The sequence below is a fragment of the Triturus cristatus genome, chromosome 7 (genome assembly GCF_964204655.1).
Source record: "Triturus cristatus chromosome 7, aTriCri1.1, whole genome shotgun sequence".
Classification (NCBI taxonomy): domain Eukaryota; kingdom Metazoa; phylum Chordata; class Amphibia; order Caudata; family Salamandridae; genus Triturus; species Triturus cristatus.
Window position 1 is genome coordinate 708,977,420 of NC_140590.1, and position 18,300 is coordinate 708,995,719.

Genomic DNA, 18,300 nt, shown 5'->3' on the forward strand with positions numbered 1-18,300 from the left:
AATTACTTTCGATTGTGTGACTTTTTCTTTTCACTTGGGATGTCCACCCCATGAGCATAGGATGAGTATGTTGAGGCTACACAATTGGTAGCCCACCTTCAAGCAAAGCTGCGTTTAGCCCTCTGGGCAAAGCAAGTCTCCTGTAACATGCTGTTTACGCAATACCTCTCTATGTATGCTAGGGCCTGACGTGCCTTACGAGGATTATTGAGTTCCCTAATGTCCCATGTTAGGCAAGATAGCGACCTGCTTACATTTTTGTCATCCACATTGCAAAGTAGGTATGAAATCATAGCAGGATATAATGAAGTACAAAATGCTAAGGATCAGCAACTTTCTATGTGTAGTTAGGCAATTAGCCTGTCTTGTGATGTGCAATATAGTGAATGCCCCAACAAACCTCTTATCCCTAATCCACCCACGCTGAGGGCCCAATCCCACCAGGACATTGCCTGCAACCACCCTTAGAACTAGTTCATCCGAGTCAACTAGAGAATATACAGAAACTAGGAAAGGATTATTTGGTTATTGATTGAAATGAGTGCAACTTGGAGCTATCACCTTAAAAGCCTGGAGTGGCCCCTCTAGGTGGTGTAAAAGGGATCTGCTGTGGTGATTTGAAGATGTGTTGCTTACCATGGTGGGTGACTTTTAGGAAAGCTGTTGACAACCTCATGCATTGGATGTTTTCTTTAAGCTGCAGTTTTGACAGTGATAAACTTTCTTCTGGCCTGTAGACAGTGATGGTAAAGTCTGGGAATAAAGAGATGTCATAGCACTCAAATGTTATGTTGCACTTCACCTGGGCCAGTCTAAGGACCATGTCTTTGTCCCAAAAGTTAGGGAATCGCAGGACTATGAGCAATGTAAAGACCCCCAAGGGTGATATTGCTGTTAGAAAGTTGTGAGCCCTCTCCACCACCAACTGGCATGAGAAGGCTTCCAAGCCTAAGACTATATTCACCTTTATTTTACTAGTGTTGGTGGATTCAGGTATGCCCAGAATTCGAATATTATTCCAGCCTTATTTCGCCTCTAGGTCTTCATTTTTCGCTGCAATGACCTGAAGTACATTCTCCGTGTTTAGAAGTGTCTTCCCTTTAGCCGCTTGACTGTCCTCAGCATTATAGGTTTACTGTTCTACCTTTACCAGCCTGCCGAATTTCGGAAGATGGAGACCATTCTGCCATTGAGGGTGTCCATCTTTTGTTTAGGGTGACCATCTTGTTGTCGGTTTAGACCAGGCTTTCGTGCATGGCTTTGAGAAGAATTCTCATATCCTCACCACGGTCATCAGATTCCAGCGCTGAGTCGACCGAGCCGCTATCCTCATCTCTCGCCAGACTTTGAACTGCAGATTCAGTTGTCTGCCGTCCAATTTCACTATCTTCACAGGGAGCGTTGACTTGATTTGGGGGGTGGGGGAGGAGACGGAGATACCACAGCGTTGGCTAGGTAGCAGACTCAGGTCTCAGGATGTTTCTCTGGCTGAAATTTATAAATGTGTATTTTGGGTCATTTGTGACTACGGGAGATTTAACACTGGTCACTCGGTTCTAATCACTCCCCGCAGTAGTGGGGTAACAGCAAAGAATTGGTCTAGGATTGTCTCACTTGTGACTGTTTGTGTGTTTTGAAGGTTGTAGTAATATCCAGCTGATGCTGACACTTAAGGCAAGGTACCAGGATTAAAGTGCAGCCACAAGTAAGGCCCCCTTACCATAACAGGGTCTCAAGCAAAAACGGCCAGAACAGAGAGTGTCTATAAGGGCTGGGTGCACCTATATTGTGGCATTAAAAGACAGCGTCACCTCAGGTTGTGCATGCACTAATTTGTAGTAGTCCGGGGTTGGATCTTGAGATCTTTCCTTGATACGTAACATGAGAGCCACAGGGGCTCATGAGTGGCGCACAATCATGGGGCGAATTTGAAGGGTACTGCGGCCGCTCGCCAACGCAGCAGCTATTCTTGAAGGCATGATTCCCCACTTGGTCAATCAGCTGGCTTACATCACAAGAGATCCGCAGTTAGCTATCTTATTTCTCACCAAAGCAACCTCGTTCCCTGGATGGCAGACTGCTCTTTGTTTGCAAATGGAGGCACCAGCAGTCGGTGAGAGGGCACAGCAATGTATTCACCTACTTTTTTGCCAGGTTTATTTCCAGTTCTAAAAGTCAAGTTATGCCTGATGGCTGCCTCCAACGGTAAGAGCCATTTGCTTGCCCCCTCTCTGGCGCCCTTCCACTATGTATGACCTTAACATGTCGCTTTATGCTCTGTCTTGCAGAGCTTCATCCTGTAGACTCCACATGAGGATTCTAGGCCTCTAATGCTCCCAATTCAGACAAACTGTAAGGGGCCCATGATCGGAGAATGTGCATGCAAGATAATTACTGGGGTAGATAATATTAACTAAGTTCTGGAATACAGATCGTGTATAATGTGAGTATTCCTTATCCTCTTGATGAGAGTTGTGCCATGTGTCGTTAAATTTCCAATGTTGCATTCATTTGTGCAACACAGCAGTTGCCGTGAGTGATGGCGCCCCTGGTGTAAGGGTGGATAGGATCTGTCTGTCACTATTCGGGACACACCAAATTTTGGGTTTGTCTGCATGTGCATATGTTGGTGTAATTACACTGGGAAGTCCCATTGTCATATAGTTAGGGCATAATTGTTAGCCACTGTAATTGTTCTGCCATCTAACTTACCATCAGGTATTTACAATTCTACCATCCTGGACGTTTTTCATCTTCTGCAGTACAAAGGGAGTACCAGGTCTTAGCCATATGAACATTCTGATCCTTTATAAAGAATAGGTTGTGCAGTGCAGTGCAGCTGATTCCTCCACTTGTTTCTAAGCTTGACTCCTTCCTCTTTTCATAAGTGTGTTTACTTAAGGCAGGCTATGTCAGCACCTTGTCTCTGGATGTAATTGTGCTCTTTATACTGTTTAACTGGGTTCCCCTTTCCCTATATACCCCAGGCCATGATCCCATATTGCTTATCTACACTCATTGGAGATACATTTTACAGTACTACTGCAGAGTGATTGCATCCTTACAATTTACCAGTAGTGTAAGCACTGACACTAGTAAATGAATGAAATGTGAAATAAATAAGAAATTTCTAGAGCACCCTGCTACTTCGAAGATTGTCCCGTCGCTAACCTGTACAGGCGGCTCGCAAACCAACCTGTGAACTAAGAGAGAAGAAGTGAGTTTTAAGAGCTTTCCTGAACAGCGATTCTTGCGAAGTGGCACGGAGTGGTAGCAGAAGCTGATTCCATACTTTACTGGCGAGTACTGAGAAAGAACGCCGGTCGGTCCTGTCCCAATGGAATTTGGGTACCTCTAAGAGCAATGCTGCAGCTGGCGATGGGTTCTAGCAGGATTGTAGTGTACCACCCTGGAAATCAAATTCAAAAGGACTGTGCTTTTAAAATATCCTATAGATAAAAGTAAGTGCTATAATCAAAATTCTTTTGTTAATAGGAAGCTTGTGTAAATCCTGAAGATGACCTGAAACTGATTCTCTCCTGGGTATACCCAAAATAGAGTGGGTGGCAGCATTTTGCACAACCCGGAGTCTCCTAATCATGCACTCTGGCAGGCCAAGATATAGACTATTCGAATGGTTGAACCTGGATGTTATCAGCGCATGGACTACTGTTTTGAGTGCCACTGGAGGTAGAACATTTTTAAAAATCCTTATTGACGAGAGCAAGCTCAAAGCAGGTACAACTGACCAACAAGATTTGAGAATGCAAAGGAAAACTTGTTGTCTATCATAACTCCTGAATTTCAAGCAACAGGCGTAGCAGGAGGGGGGAAGATTCTTGAACCACTGTTATTTATCCAAAGATCCCTAACATTCCCAGACAACAAGCTCTCCGTTTTATCAGCATTGTAATGAAGGTGGCTCTCATGCAGCCAATGCAAGAAATCCTTCAGAAATGCAACAAAGGGCGAAGCCTTATCTGTTGCGAAAAGGTTTAGGTTGAGGAGCAGCTTAGTATCATTGTCCTATGAAATGGTCATAAGGCCATGCGATTCAATAAGTTAAGCTAAGGCGGCCATATAGATGTTAAACAGAGTGGGGCTCAAAGAAGAGCCCAGTGGCACCCTAAAAACCAAGCTTCTTGCTAAACTAAGACTAGGATGCAAGCCAATTGTTTTGTACTCTTCCTTCTAAGAAGGATTTAAAACAGCAATTCTCATTTCAGACATCCAGTGCAGTGGAATAGAATGAGACCCGATATCAAAGGCTGCAGACAGAACGAGCGTAATCAAGGCTGAATTTTTACCTTCATCCAAAACAAATGTAATTGTTTCCATCACCTCAAGAAGGGCGGTTTCAATGTTGTGCTGCGGGCAAAAGCCCTATTGAGTACGGTTAAGCAGATTGTTCACCTTCAAATAGTTGGAAAGCTTAATATTAGCAAACCTTTCCAACATTTTTGTAACCGCATGCAGCAGAGAAATAGGGGGCATTTATTGGGAAAGGTTGAAGGATCAGCAGACCTTTCTTTTAAGAAACTACCATTGTCCAAGTAACCAAACCATTCAGGGGTGCCATCTGTGGCCTCCTGAACACAGGGGGGTCCTGGCTCTGTGCCTATTCTCCAGGAACTCCTTCCTGCCCTACAATACTTTGAATTGACACCCAGCCTTTTGTTTTTGGCTCATCTGGGAATCCCAATAGCCATCTGTATGTGCAGTTAAAGTTTTGTCCTATGACATATACCCTGAGGTATCAATTACAGAGCTTCAGCCGTAACCTTTATCATTTATCTGTTACCTCCCTTCCCCACTATCATATCAATTCACCCCATGCTTTTCCAGTCTAATCAATTTCTCCACCATCATGTGCATGACCTTCAGGGTCTCTTCCATATCAAGTTCTGCTTTTATTTGTTCAGACTTTGTGCCTGTATTGGTGCCCTCTCATTCAGATGTTTTATTAGAGCCTTGGCATTACACGTCTCTCCATAGAGGCAGTTCAATACGTGTTAAATGACTGAACTTTGGATTGACTTATGGTTGGCAGTGGAATGTCTTTGTTTTTCTTCTTCTGTTTCCTCTTTCCAACTTGTCAACTATTTGGTTCATTCAAGACGAACTTTAGCTCACAGGTTTCATTTCTGTCTATGAAATAGCTCTCCCTGGGTCTAAGAAGTAGTATTTTCTATCATTCTCTAAAATCCTGAGTTTTGCAGGCAAAAGTAGCGTATATTTTCAATCCCTGTGTCCTAAGGCTTCATTTGACTGCTGAAAATGCAATTCACTGTTGTTGAACAGCTATTGTATAATCTGGAAATTGAGTCACTCTGCTGTCTTCCACTTCAGGTGGGCCATTGTGCCTTGCTAATTAGAGGAGGTTGTTTGTGTAGTTCAGTGGACATGCAACTATCAGGCGGGAAGGTGCTCTAGTTCTTTTGGAGGTGGGGAGGGGTTGGGGACTTGCCAGCACTTTAAAATGAAAAAAGACTTTGAGAGGCCTTTGGGGTCACCACTTGCAGGAGCCAGTCCTCCAAGAACAGTCCCGTACTGGGGCTTTCAACATTTTCAAGTATTCCCACAATTCTGACATTGTTCCTCTGGGATTGGTCTTCGGAGTCCTCTGCTCCGTTTTTCAGAGACTTCATTCTAGTCTACAATTCAGCGATATGTTTTTGCATCTCTTGTGCTTCTGGGTGAGTACTTGGCAGTACTGACCCTACCTCTGTTCCCTTCTCAGACATCTTTCATTTGTCTGCCTGTTGCCACTGTATTAATCGTGCTTTCCAGGGCATCACATGTTGCTGCTATTGCCTCCAACATTGCGTCAAATTTGTCTACTCTGGCTGGGTACGTGGTGGCGCCTATATTTTCACAATTGTCTGACTGTGCTTTGGCAGCCCCTGGTGAAGTTGCTCCCTGAGGTCACCCTGCATACCTGATTCTGCCCATTTCTATTCAAGTCTTATTGCCAATCAATGGCCTGTGCAAAACAATTCTGACACCACTGGGAAGCAGGTTGGTCGGCCACTTTATTATTATGCATCAGCCATACTTTATCCGGCCAACATTCCACCACTCATATCGTCTCCCATCGAACAGGGTTCAAATAACGAATTAACGATGGGCCTGAAGCTTTTTTACCCCCTAGTGCACCCAGGGCACCAAATCCGGGCAGCTCCCCGCCCTGCCATCAACAAAGAGGTGATATGGGGGTGGGGTGTAAGGAAAGAACTCCTTCGAAGTGTAACTATGTCCCTCGGGCACAGTTGTTGCCCGCTCTTCTCCACTTATGCAGCAGCTGTGGGTCCACTCTCCTGTTTTGCCGAAATCTTGTTGCTACTAATATTTCAAGGACAAATCACCTGTTATGCAGCCTGTCCCGCAGCACACAGCTGCTTCCTTATGTCTGCTTAATTATACAAGGCATTGAATCATTCATAGCCACCCTTGGTTCTGTACAGTAGAGCAGGGTCTTACTTCTGTTCCATCACTTGTAACGTGGGCTCTTGCAGCTTTCCTCAGCCACCTCCCGCTTGAGAAACAAGGCACTGCCCACTTGAGTCCTCCCACTCTAGCACCGCCGGCGTCCCTGGCCTTCGTCACTGCTGGTTCTGCCAATCACTCTCGTGGCAAACGTTCAGGGCGAGACCCATGCCTTTTCCACCCTTTAGTGGTACACACATTCTGACATCCAGGCCCGAGCCGGGCTGCAAAGGCCCAAACTCCGCAGCCCTTTACTCTTTCGCCGGAACCAGAAACACCAGTTCCAATGCCCCCAGAAGAACAGTCAGGGCCTGATCTTGCGCCATTCGCCTCAATATATTGGCAGATATCAACCTAGGCACAGGAGGTCTGTTTGAGTGTGTCTAATCGGCCATGCAGGCTTGCCCACACCCCTTGGGCAACATCTTGACCTTTCCACACAATGACCCCTTGCTGAATTTACAATTTTGTTTCAGAAATGTCTAGCCTAATTTCCCCAAAAATTGAAAGCATGTATAAACAGTAAAATTACTAAGAAAAATTGTAACATAATGTGAAATAAAGGCATTTGTTTCCACAACACCAATTTCAGAAAGCAGTGAAGTGTGTGATTTCTGCATTTGAACATTTTTGTTGATAATATTTAACAAAACAAAAACAAATGTGTTCTTGCACAGCACTTGTTTAAATCTAAAAAGATATCTTTGCCATCATTTTTTTTTTGTCCTGCTGCTCTATACTAAGTTACAATCAGCAGCAGGTGAGGCACAAGCATTTGGAATGTAATAGGCCTCGAATTACTGAAAGTTTGAGCTATTGGTGTTGCAAATAATAATGCATCACCAATAGATCAAACTTTCAGTAATGCGAGACCTATTGCATTGCAAATGCTTGTTTTAAAAGGTTACATGTCGGGGGCGTGGCCTGGCAGCCAAGATGGTGGACGTGTGTTAGGCGAGCTCCGTCCAGCCTGAGCACTTATCCTGTAATTATCCTTCCCTTCGATCCCGTTTTGGTGGATCTGTACCGTGTTCCAGCTGGGGCGATCCCCGCTCAGGCCCCACGTTTCAGCAGGGCGAGCCGTTGTGGTGGAGGCCTGGGGCGCGGCCCAGATGAGACGGAGAGACGCCTGAAACGGCAGCTGGCGCGTAGTGAGAGGTGCTCAAGAAGCATTGACGGATCGGCTGAGCAAGCCCGGGCTGAACTGCAGCGACGGACTGTACGGTGAGGGGGTCGGGTGGAGGTCTCTAGACATCTATAGCGTGGGGTTCGCGTGAGGCTGCCCCGCCCCCCTCCTTAGGTATGTGGTGATGGTGGCGGGGCTATCGGAGGCTGGAGTCGGGCCGCGGGGGGGGTGCCGAGTGAGCAGAGCGCTAAGTGCCGTGTCCGGCGGCCGTCTGCCTGTCCTGTGACAGGGGCTGGGCCTGCGCCCTTGCGCTGCTAGGCACCTGGAGGGCCGCTGGTGCTTGCGATCTCCCCCGGCATCACCATGCCCTCGCTCCAGCGGCCAATTCGGGTCACGCGAGGGGGGCACATTGAGAAGACTGCTGTGGCAGCTTGGAGCCCTTTGCTGCAGCCCAGTGCCCTGTAGAGGGGCGGGCAGATATATTGAGGCTCCGTGGAGAGTGGGGGGGCCCGCCTGATCTTGGCCCTCAGGCCTGGCCTTGAGTGACTGTGACTACTGCGGAGTTGGCAGAGTGGCCTGATTGAGATTGAACAGCCCCTCTGTCCTGCGAGACGGCCATTGCCTTCCACCAGTTGTATCCTGTGCGTCCCCTGGGGGCTCTCTCTGCTTGCCCCCTGCGGTCTGCTGGGTCCCCGTGTTCAGCGACCTGGTCGTGTCGTGTGGGACTCATGTTCGCGGCACTGAGGTCTTCTACACCGAGCGTCTTCGTATTCCTACGCCAGTGAGCCTGTGATCCTCGGGAGCTGCAGCTGGACAGTCTGGTGCTGAGTGGTCGGGAATTGGGAGGACCCAGTGGACATTATGACACGAGACAGGACTGGTGGAGGCTCGGCCAAGCAGAGCACGCTCGACATATACACGGGCCCTAGGGCCACGGCGGTGCCAGTGGGGGGTGGGGCAGGCAGCAGGACCTGAGATACCAGACAATGCTGCGCTTATGGCCACGATTACGGAGTCTCGAGATGTCCCCGATGCTAAGATCGGGCGGTGGGCTTGGATGTCATGCTCCTCCGCCAGGACCTGCGGAATGCGGTGGCCCGCATTACAGAGACCAAAACGTGGATATCGGGGGTGGAGGACGAGGTTACCACTCTGCAGAAACAGGAGGCCAGCCTCGAGACGACCCAGCGGGGCCTGGCGACACGTGTGGAGGACACAGAGGGTTGGGCCAGGTGTAACAATCTCCGTTTTGTTGGTTTTTCTGAAGGATGTGAGGGGGAGGACATGGAGCAGTTCCTTACTCAAGGTTGGCTTCCCCCAGAGTCCCTGTCCCGCTGCTTTGTGATAGAGCGCGCTCACCGGGCCCTTATGCAAAAACCACTGCCTGAGGCCCGTCCGAGGCCCTTCATCGCAAAGCTGTTGAGCTTATCACGACCGTGACATTACCCTTATGCAGGCTAGGGCCAAGGAACCTTTGCTTTTTGAAAATGCACGAATATTGATTTTTCCTGACTACACGAATTTGGTCCAACAACGGAGACAATCCTTTTTGGCGGCTAAGGCACGACTCCGAGATCTCAAGCTTCCATACGCCCTGCTATACACGGTTCGGCTGCGGGTATTATACCGTTCCCGGACCCATTTCTTCGACTCGCCGGAAGAGGTGTTTCAATGGACAGATGAAACGGTACGGCTGCGTCCTCATTCCCCGCCTCGGAGGGACTCTGTTATCTCAACCGAAGCCTAAAGATCGCAGGCTGTCCAAATCCCTCTACCCTTCCCACTCCTGCAGTGTAGCCTCCCGGGCCGGTTCGGCCTCTCTGCAGAATTCATCAGGCTCCTAATCAGGGGGGTGTTCGCAGTCCCTGATGACTCAGACAATGTCGTGTGGATCGGAGGGGTTCATGTGAAGGCCGGCTTCTCTGTTGGGCTTCCAGCGGAGGGGCTGCCTGCCGATTTTGGGCTGTACTTTGGAGATCCATTGGCTGAGGTGCGCCGGGACTCCCTGTTGGGGTCTGCGGGCGACACCCGCCACGACAGATGCTTCAGTGTTGTTGAAGTATAGAGTGGGGGGATTTGTTGAGATGTTTTGGTTTCTGTTTACGTTTTTGTCACCAAGTCGCACTTTATTGTTACACTACTCGGCCCCTAGGCTTGAACCGCTCACTCTTCTCTGCACACCACTATTCCATCAGGGTCCTCCATGGCCAGATCACCTGACGGGGCCCGGGATACCTCTGAGACTCTCAGGGTGGTAAGCTGGAATGTCAGAGGAGCCCTAGATAAAATCAAGCGGGGGGCTATCCTCCAATACGCTCAGAGGGCCCATGCAGACATACTTATGTTACAGGAAACGCATCTCATGGGCTCGAAGGCCCTCTGCCTTCAGCATTATGGCTACACACAGGTGTTTCATTCTGGATTTGTGCGAGGGTCACGGGGGGTGGCAATTTTGATTCACCTCCGAGTCCTATACACACACATTAAGATGTGGGTCGACACCCAGGGGCCGTACTTGTTTCTGCGGTGCCCGATCAGGGAGGAACCGGTAGTATTGGGATGTGTTTAAGCCCCCCCTCCTCTTTCCTGGGTACTGGTTGAGCGGCTCATGGCACGTGATAAGGGGAGACTGGAATGATGTCTTGGACATAGCCTTGGATCGCTGGCGGCCTGGGGAGAGTGCTGTGACTAGCCAGGTTCCGAAACTTTCCTGATTGATATCTTCGCTCGACTGGGTAGACCCCTGGCGCTGGTTGCACGGACAGGCCCAGGGCTACACTTATCTCTCTGCAGTTCACAATTCCTTCTCCCGCCTTGATGATCTGTTCGATCCTCGGGCGGTTACGGCTCGAGTGGTAGAGGCGGTTATTCTCCTGAGAGGTCTTTCCGATCACTCTCCGGTGACTCTTTCTCTGCAATGGGTTGGGCGAGGTGGCCCTTTCGCTGGCGTCTCTCGACGTGGAACCTACAGAAGACAGACTACAGGGAGTGTCTAGAGGGCGCGCTAGATCAGTACTTGAATCTTAATGTGGGGTTAGTATCGGAGGCTGAACCTATATGGGAGGCAATGAAGCCCACCCTGCGGCGAGTGGACATCTCCTTTTGTGCGACAGCCCGTAAGACTCTGAGGGAGGCCCTGCTTCAAGCTGAAACGAATATTGGGGAACTCGAGCATCATAGTCGAGGCGAGGGGGGGACACCTTATACGGCAGCAGCTGCAACTGGCGCAACAGAACTATGCAGCCCTCCTCCTGGATAAGGCCCGTCTTGCCTGGTTGGCAACGCGTAGCCGAGTCTATCAGTGGGGGGATAAATCCAGTAAGATGCTTCATAGGCTTTGTCAGGGTTAATTTCACTCTCAGACCCTCCCTGGGATAGTGGGCCCGGATGGAGGGCCTCTTACAGTCTCCCTAGCTATCGCTGAAAGCTTTTCTACATATTTCACACAGCTGTACACACCCAAAGAATGTCTCCATGAAGACGAGATAGGCCGGTTCCTGGATGACCTCCCGCCTCTGGCTTTGTCTGATGAGGTGAGCATGGAACTAGATCTTCCGCTCACTGTGGAATTGGGTGCAGCCCTGGGAGACCTAAATTTGGGTAAGGCGCGGGTGCCCAATGGGTTCCCCTGTGAGTTCTTTAAGAAATTCTTTTTGCAGCTAGGACCCCATTACCTTGGGGTGTTAGAAGAGTTCCGTGAGCGGGGTTGCCTCCCGCGGGACTGGAGACATGCTGAGGTGGTGGTGTTCCATAAACAGGTCAGACCCCCGGACTGGCATGCTTCATATCGTCCCATCTCGCTCCTAAACGTAGAAGCCAAAATATTGGCCAAGGCATTGGCTAACTGCTTGCGGGCCCACATCACCACTCTTGTTCACCCTGATCCATCCGGGTTCATGCCCCAGAGGGCGACTCGGCACAATATACGCCGTACGCAAGAGGCTATTGTGGCCATACCGGGGTGTCGCGAGCGAGCGGCACTGCTGTTAGCAGATATGGACCGGGCATTTGATTCTCTTAGCTGGGTGTACCTCTTCGCTCTTCTACGTACATTGAATCTCGGCCTGCGTTTTATGTCCTACCTGTCTGTCTATACTGATCTTACTGCGTCTGGCTCTACTTCCTCCATTTTCTCTCTAGGGCGGGTCACCCGGCAGGGCTGCCCTCTGTCTCCCTATCTGTTTGCTTTGGCGGTTGAGCTGTTGGCTGCCTGGGTACGTATGGATGCGCAGGTGACAGGCTTTGAGTGGGCCCACGGATTGTCAGACCGTATTGCATTTTATGCCGACGATGTGTTATTCTTTCTTACAAAAGTAGATCAGACTGGCCCGCGGCTGCTACGCATTATGCAGATCTTTGGGGAATCATCCGGTCTTTATCTGAATCCCAGTAAATCTACGTTAGGCTTCTGGGGAATACATTGAGTGTGGGCGACTGGGCTGCGTCTGTTCGGGTGGTTACCGATGGGATGAAGTACCTTGGGATATTCCTATCGGACTCTTCCGCGGTGGCTTGGGAGAGGAATCTAGCTCCGGTATGGGAATGCGTTTGGGAGGATTTGAAGGTATGGTCCCGTATGCCATTGTCTATTTATGGCCGATCAGCCATATTTAAGATGGTCGCGCTTCCTCGCTTACTGTACCAGTTGCAGAATCATCCCTACCCGATCCCCCCTAGATGGTTCAGGCAGGTTAATTCAGACTTGAGGTAACTTCTATGGGCAGGAGGTGCAGTGAGAGACGCCCTACGAACATGTTTCCTCTCTACGTATTGCGGCAGCTTGGCGACCTCTGATATTTTATCCTACCACATGGCCTCACATCTACTCATCTTAAATGAGTGGTGGTATGGGGGTCGGGATGACCCAGCCTCTGCGGTTGAGCGGCGCCTCATGGGGGATCTTTCTCTTTACATGATTCTGTATTCTGCACCAGTACGTAGGGCCCTGCCGTCGGTGACCCAGGTGGTCTTCCCGATTTGGTGACAAGCCTTGCGTCGGATGGGGTGGTGGAACACACTGACCCGGGAGACCCCCTTATGGAACTTGCCACAACTAGCAGCTCTATCAGGGTTTCGGGGCTGGGACAGGATTGGTATCTCTACCCTTGGGGATGTCATGAGGGGGCTAATCCTAATTCACATGCCTAAATCCCAATTTCATAAATACCTCCAGTTTTGTGACGCTCTCTCCCCCAGTTCGGTGGGCCTAGAGTCACTGGCGGAATTCAGTCCGGTGGAAGCCAAGGTATTTATGGGGGATCTTCAGAACCACAAAAAATATCTAAGATTTATCAGTCCCTAGTAACGCACAGCTCCCCCACATTACAAACACTTAGAGAGGACTGGGAGGGAGATGTTGGCTCGCTCGATGAGGAGGACTGGACGGAGGCTCTGGCCTCCCCGCGGGGGCGGCCATAGGGTAAGCCTACGTCTTATCCAGTTTAAATATCTCCATCTGGTCTACTTTACCAGAGTCCGGTTATGGAGGGCGGGTATGGTGGTGTCCCCGTATGTCTGAGATGTGAATGTGAGGAAGGGACCCTGATGTACACTGTTTGGCATTGTCCTTCCCAGGCACGGTCCTGGAGAGGGGTGATGTCTTGCCTCTCAGAGGTGCTGTGCTGGGAGCTGCCCCGGTCCCGGAAACTAGTATTGCTACATGTCATGAAACGGATTGGGGGCAACATTTATAAACGCCATCTTATGTTGTTGGGGTTCACGTTGGCAAAGAGAGACATAGCCAAGGCATGGAAGGCCTTGGTGTTGGTCAGGAAAAGGGGCCTGGACTTATGTATGGACTTAGAGCTCCCTATCTTCACGGCTAGAGGGTGCCCGCAGAAGCATTTTAAAATTTGGAAGCGGTGGACTGATTATCGGGGGTTGCTGCTGGAGCCAGTCGTTGCGGTTGGGGCCCCTCAATCCAGATTGATGGTACCCCGTCAATGCCAGTGCTGATTGAGTGCATATACAGGTGGGTGGGTGCGGGTAGTGTGGGACAACGTCATGTTCCTGGTGGGTCTAGGAGGTTGTTAGTGCGACTGGGAGGAGGGGGGTGTTGGGGGGGGGGGTTCTAAAAGGCATTTTTCATATGTATTGCTTTTTCTGTATCCTTTCTTCTTTCTTTAAAAGTCAAAGTCATGATGCTTTGTACTGATTGTGCAGAGGTCGCTGGGTTACAGTGCCCTGCTCTACATTTGTCATTTGATGAATAAAATCTGTTTAAAAAAAAAAAAGGTTACATGTCTTAGAGATTGGCTGCTGTGACAAGCCAGTGGCGCTCAGGAGATAGCAAGGGAAATGCTTAAGAATGGAGGAGGGGTGGGGAGATGGGAGGGTCGGACAGGACAGCAAGTTCTATCAACAGTGAACAGCGGGGGTGGTGATTGGGAAATGGAAGAAGCGCAAACTGCTATGTGCGTTGGGAAAGGTAATAAATTGTTTTGCCTGTGTGAAAGAAATTGAACTAAAAGCGACAATTAAAGGCGCGCTTAAAGTAAATGCAGCGCCGTTGATAAACAAAGGTGCAAGGCCATGCTATATTTTCAAGCACCGCTCACCTATTTAAAGTGAAAACGGAATTACATAAAATAAACTGTGTCATACGCCGCTGGTTAAACAAGCATTTGCAATGCAATCGGTCTCGCATTTGAGATCTTATATGTATTTAGCTATGCAGCACATTAGCCTGGCTGCTGAAACATCTACTGTTCTTTAACATTGAGGGAAAGTAAGCACTAAACTGCGTGACACGCCAGGTATGGGAACACATGGAGAGAAATATTGCTTTTCAGCAGGAAATGGTATAGTCCAAAGCTCGGTGGTCATATCACTGAAAATGCAAGATTTGAAAAAGATATTATTGTCTACGGGTGCTCGTGAAAGACCATTTCTAAAGACTGGAATCTAGAGAATGCTAAAGTGATTCTAGTATTTTACAGACCTCTGCTGGTCATTTTCTATCAAGAGAGTTATATGTAGGCAGTTGCAAGAAGAAAAAAAAAGTCCCTCAGCAGAAAGCAATTCTGGTACTTTACTGACCTCTACTGGTCATTTTCTATCAAGACAGCTAAATAGAGGCAGTTGAACATAAAAAAAAGTCCCTAAGCGGAAGCAGACAAGTCCTAGGGCTGATCTCCACAAAGTACATACACATATAAGTATACTAAAGTATATACAAGAGGTCTCGAATGCTCGACCTAAACAACAAGCCAGACCTAAAGAGGCAGTCGCGTGCCATTGTGTAGGCCATGGCTGTAAATCAGCCTCTATTTTGACATTCTACTTCAGGGCGGAGCACGCAGCTCAGCCTGCACCTTCTCTTATACTGTTCACTCCACGCATGAGTTGATCCTCCATAGTCCACTGTCACTCTTGGCTTTTCTGTGTTGTAAGCCATTAGGCATTTTATGTTGAGATTTGCACAAGAGTCAGAATACCAAAGGGAAAAAAATTAGAATGGATGAAATGCTCGAGTGGCGAAGTTGACGTTTTGTGCTCGTTACGTTTACCCACAATTAGGATAGTTTACAAAAGTGCCACTTTCCATAGGAATAAAGCTAGAAACGCAAGTGGGACACAACCGTGTATCCTTCCTGAGTGCTTTCCTTTGGGGCCCGGGTGATATCACCATGCATACACAGTCCACACCCAAGAGCCACCGATTACACCCACACAAACAGGAGGTCACAGGCTTCGTTCCTATATGGAGAGCTGCCTCGGCTGAACCCTCAAAAGCAGACAAGCCCTAGGGTTATGTAGGGCGCGCACGCAGCCCCTGCTAATGTAAGGGTGAGGGAAGATTTGCAAGCTGGCCTGAAGAAAAAAAATAAGATCCTTCCGCCATTGTTGCTGATTAGGAGCGTGCGTGCTGTGGTGCTTCATAAATGCGGGCGCCTGCTAAAATATTAGGCGTGGCGCCCGTGTTATTGTTAATATGAAAGCGGGCTCTGTGCTGAAACCTAAAGCGCGACGCCCGGGTCGTGACTGCGATGAGGAGCAGGCAGTGAGCACAGAGTTGAAAAGCGGGCACCATTGCAGGAAAACCTGTTGTGCGTGCAATAGGAGAAAATCATTTAAGAAAAGTGTGCTCACAGACAGTAGATAAAACATACCGAGTAACCACACACGTAAGAGGGCCAGTCCTCATGGGAGGTTACATAAGGAGAAAAGGACGTACTAAGTATGGTCTACTAAGCCTATTCACAAATCAAAAGCAACCATTTAGAAAAGACAGTAACAGGAGCCAATTGAAAAGATAGGCGGGAAATGGACAGAGCTTCAAGTTCATATCCGAATACAGCATGTCTCGAAGAGACAGTGCAGGCGCTGCCTAGACGAGACCTAAAAGAGGATGCAAATTCAACCTCGTTATCCTTTGTGGAAAAGTTAAGTAACTCAAATGTAAAAAACTGAGGTACGAGGCATAGAGTGTTAAGGAATAGTAAAGCAAGTCATTGTAAAAATGCATATTTAGATAATTTTACATAAGCCTTTTATCACACTGAGTTGCTATTTCTGTCTTGAAGAACGCATTATGTGTCTATTTGTTTCACAATATATGTTCAGATGAAGTATGCATATTTTGGTTGTATGACTTTGTATGAATGTGCATAGTTTTAAAGTGAAACTAATAGTCACATTTTTCTAAAAGCTATGTAGGTAGACTTAACTAACTACTCCACTCTAACAATCATAAGCTGTGATGCCAGGTTATCACCTCTGGTGAATAATCATGATTGTTTTCCTTACTAGGCTATCTATCAATTTCCTGGTAAGATTTGGAACATGGAGCTCGTCTCGCAGCAAGGACTCCTATATGTTTTGTGTGCTGGAAAAGGAATCTACTGTGTATCCAAGGAGTTACAAGAAAGGTGAGAAATAGGACTGTGATAAAAGAGTTTTAAACCAGAGCCGTGAGAATTAATGTCACATGAAATAGCTCAGTGGGCTCGGCACCCAACCATGTTATCTTTATGTAACTTTAAGGTCAGATAACTGCATATCGACACAATCATCCCTATATTCTATCCTTCTGAATAAAAAAATAAAATAGAGTGATGGTAACTGTGATTAGTGTAGACACACTGACAGTGCTATGAAAATGTTTATTGCAATAAGTATCATTAGTTAATTTCACCTCAGGACATAAGCGCAGCTTTCCACTGTAATGGAAATCTTTTCAATAGTTTTAGTATATTTAGGGCAGCCAGTAACGGGGTATTGTCTAGAAAACATGATGAGAAAATCTATGTTTGCTTAACGACCTCAGGGTGAATGTTATGCGAATAAGCAACAAAGCAAGTTTATCGTCTACAGACTGGATCCGAAAGCATGTCGACCATAACTTCTTTCAACAATTTAGGCTGAGAGAGTGGACCACAGGTCCACAAAGCGACTACTAAAGATCTATCCCAAATAAACAGGAAGTCTTATCACCATTGCTCTTTAATTGAGGGGAAAGTTTGTACAACTCCAAAGATTTATCTCTGGAATGTTGCCTTTCTTGTAAAATGTGAGAGACATTGCCTTAAGGACACAGATTTTGTATGTATACATGTATAGAGAAATTGAACATAGCTTGGTAAGAGGGTGATCCACAATTGTATATATAGTAAGGGCATTAATCAAAGGTAATGTATTCCATGGAGATAGCAAATAATGACCCTTCAATATGTGGAAGCGGGTAGTTCCTGGACCCCTCAAGCCATCTGCTTCATCGGTAACACCCATCCCTCCTGCACTTCATTCTGAACACAGAGGTGTTATTCTGATGAGGATGCATTCAAAAGTACAGTTTTGAAACAATTTAGTTGAGGACAACATGATATTTTGAGAATAATTTCCAGTATTGTAACAGAATTGTAACACACTCAGCAAAGAGGTGGTATAGTCACTGTGCATGCGGCTTATTGTTTCATTAATTTTTAACTGTTACACACAATCTCCTTTCTAGGTCTGCCATTAGTCAGGACCTTAAGATTTTAGTAAAAGTATAAATATTACACACTTATATGGGGCTTTTCATCTTAATCTAGTAGACTGCTGTGCCACTCACATTTTCTTCTGGCCACTAAGCATACAGCATGGGGTAAAGGGTCAGCCCACTTCAGTCATTGGCTGGGAGTGACCGCATTCTGCTCTTTCACAAGTAGTACATCAGCACCCAAAAGTAATTTCTTTCCTTGCAATGGACTCCTATAGAATGTGTACTTTTTGAGACCAAAGTAAAACTAGCACTAACAAATTCAAAAGGCTGGTTGCCTTTGCTTGACTTTGCCAGTGCTCGTTGCCTAATTTGGTCAATTTTGACCCGAGTAGGTGATAGTAATATGCCTTTTTACGTAGTGTTAGTTCAGCCTCTCTTTTTAATAATTCATTTTTTTAACCATCAGAGTCGACTTGACAAGCATTGAAAATGTAAACATAGTTCGAGTCTAGAGCAATCATAAGCATACATACACAGGTAAATGTGGCTAACAACAATGACTATGGTGTAAGTTGGTCGTCTGACACAGGATCAAGGGGGGAGCACAGATACTCCCTTGGTAGGTTTTCCATTTGTTCCATATAGAGGACCATTTCTTGGGACATCCTCAGGAGATATAGATAGTCTTTTCCCTGAACATACACCAGTCCATGTAATTTTTCCAGTAGTCCATCCTGGGTGGGTCCCCCGCTCCCCACAGCTG

The 18,300-nt window shown here is 47.5% G+C and overlaps 1 protein-coding gene across 3 annotated transcripts in view; it reads left to right on the top strand.

Annotated features, from left to right (window-relative positions):
• Positions 1–18,300, top strand: part of FAAP100 (FA core complex associated protein 100) — a 306,421-nt gene that overhangs the window by 65,185 nt on the left and 222,936 nt on the right. For all 3 annotated transcript variants that reach the window (XR_014966584.1, XM_085617377.1, XM_085617378.1), the window contains exon 3: positions 16,364–16,482. Coding sequence is in view for 2 of the 3 variants with exons in the window: in XM_085617377.1 (XP_085473503.1) it covers positions 16,364–16,482 (119 nt within the window). In the remaining variant the exon portion in view is untranslated. The remainder of the gene's footprint in view (positions 1–16,363; positions 16,483–18,300) is intronic.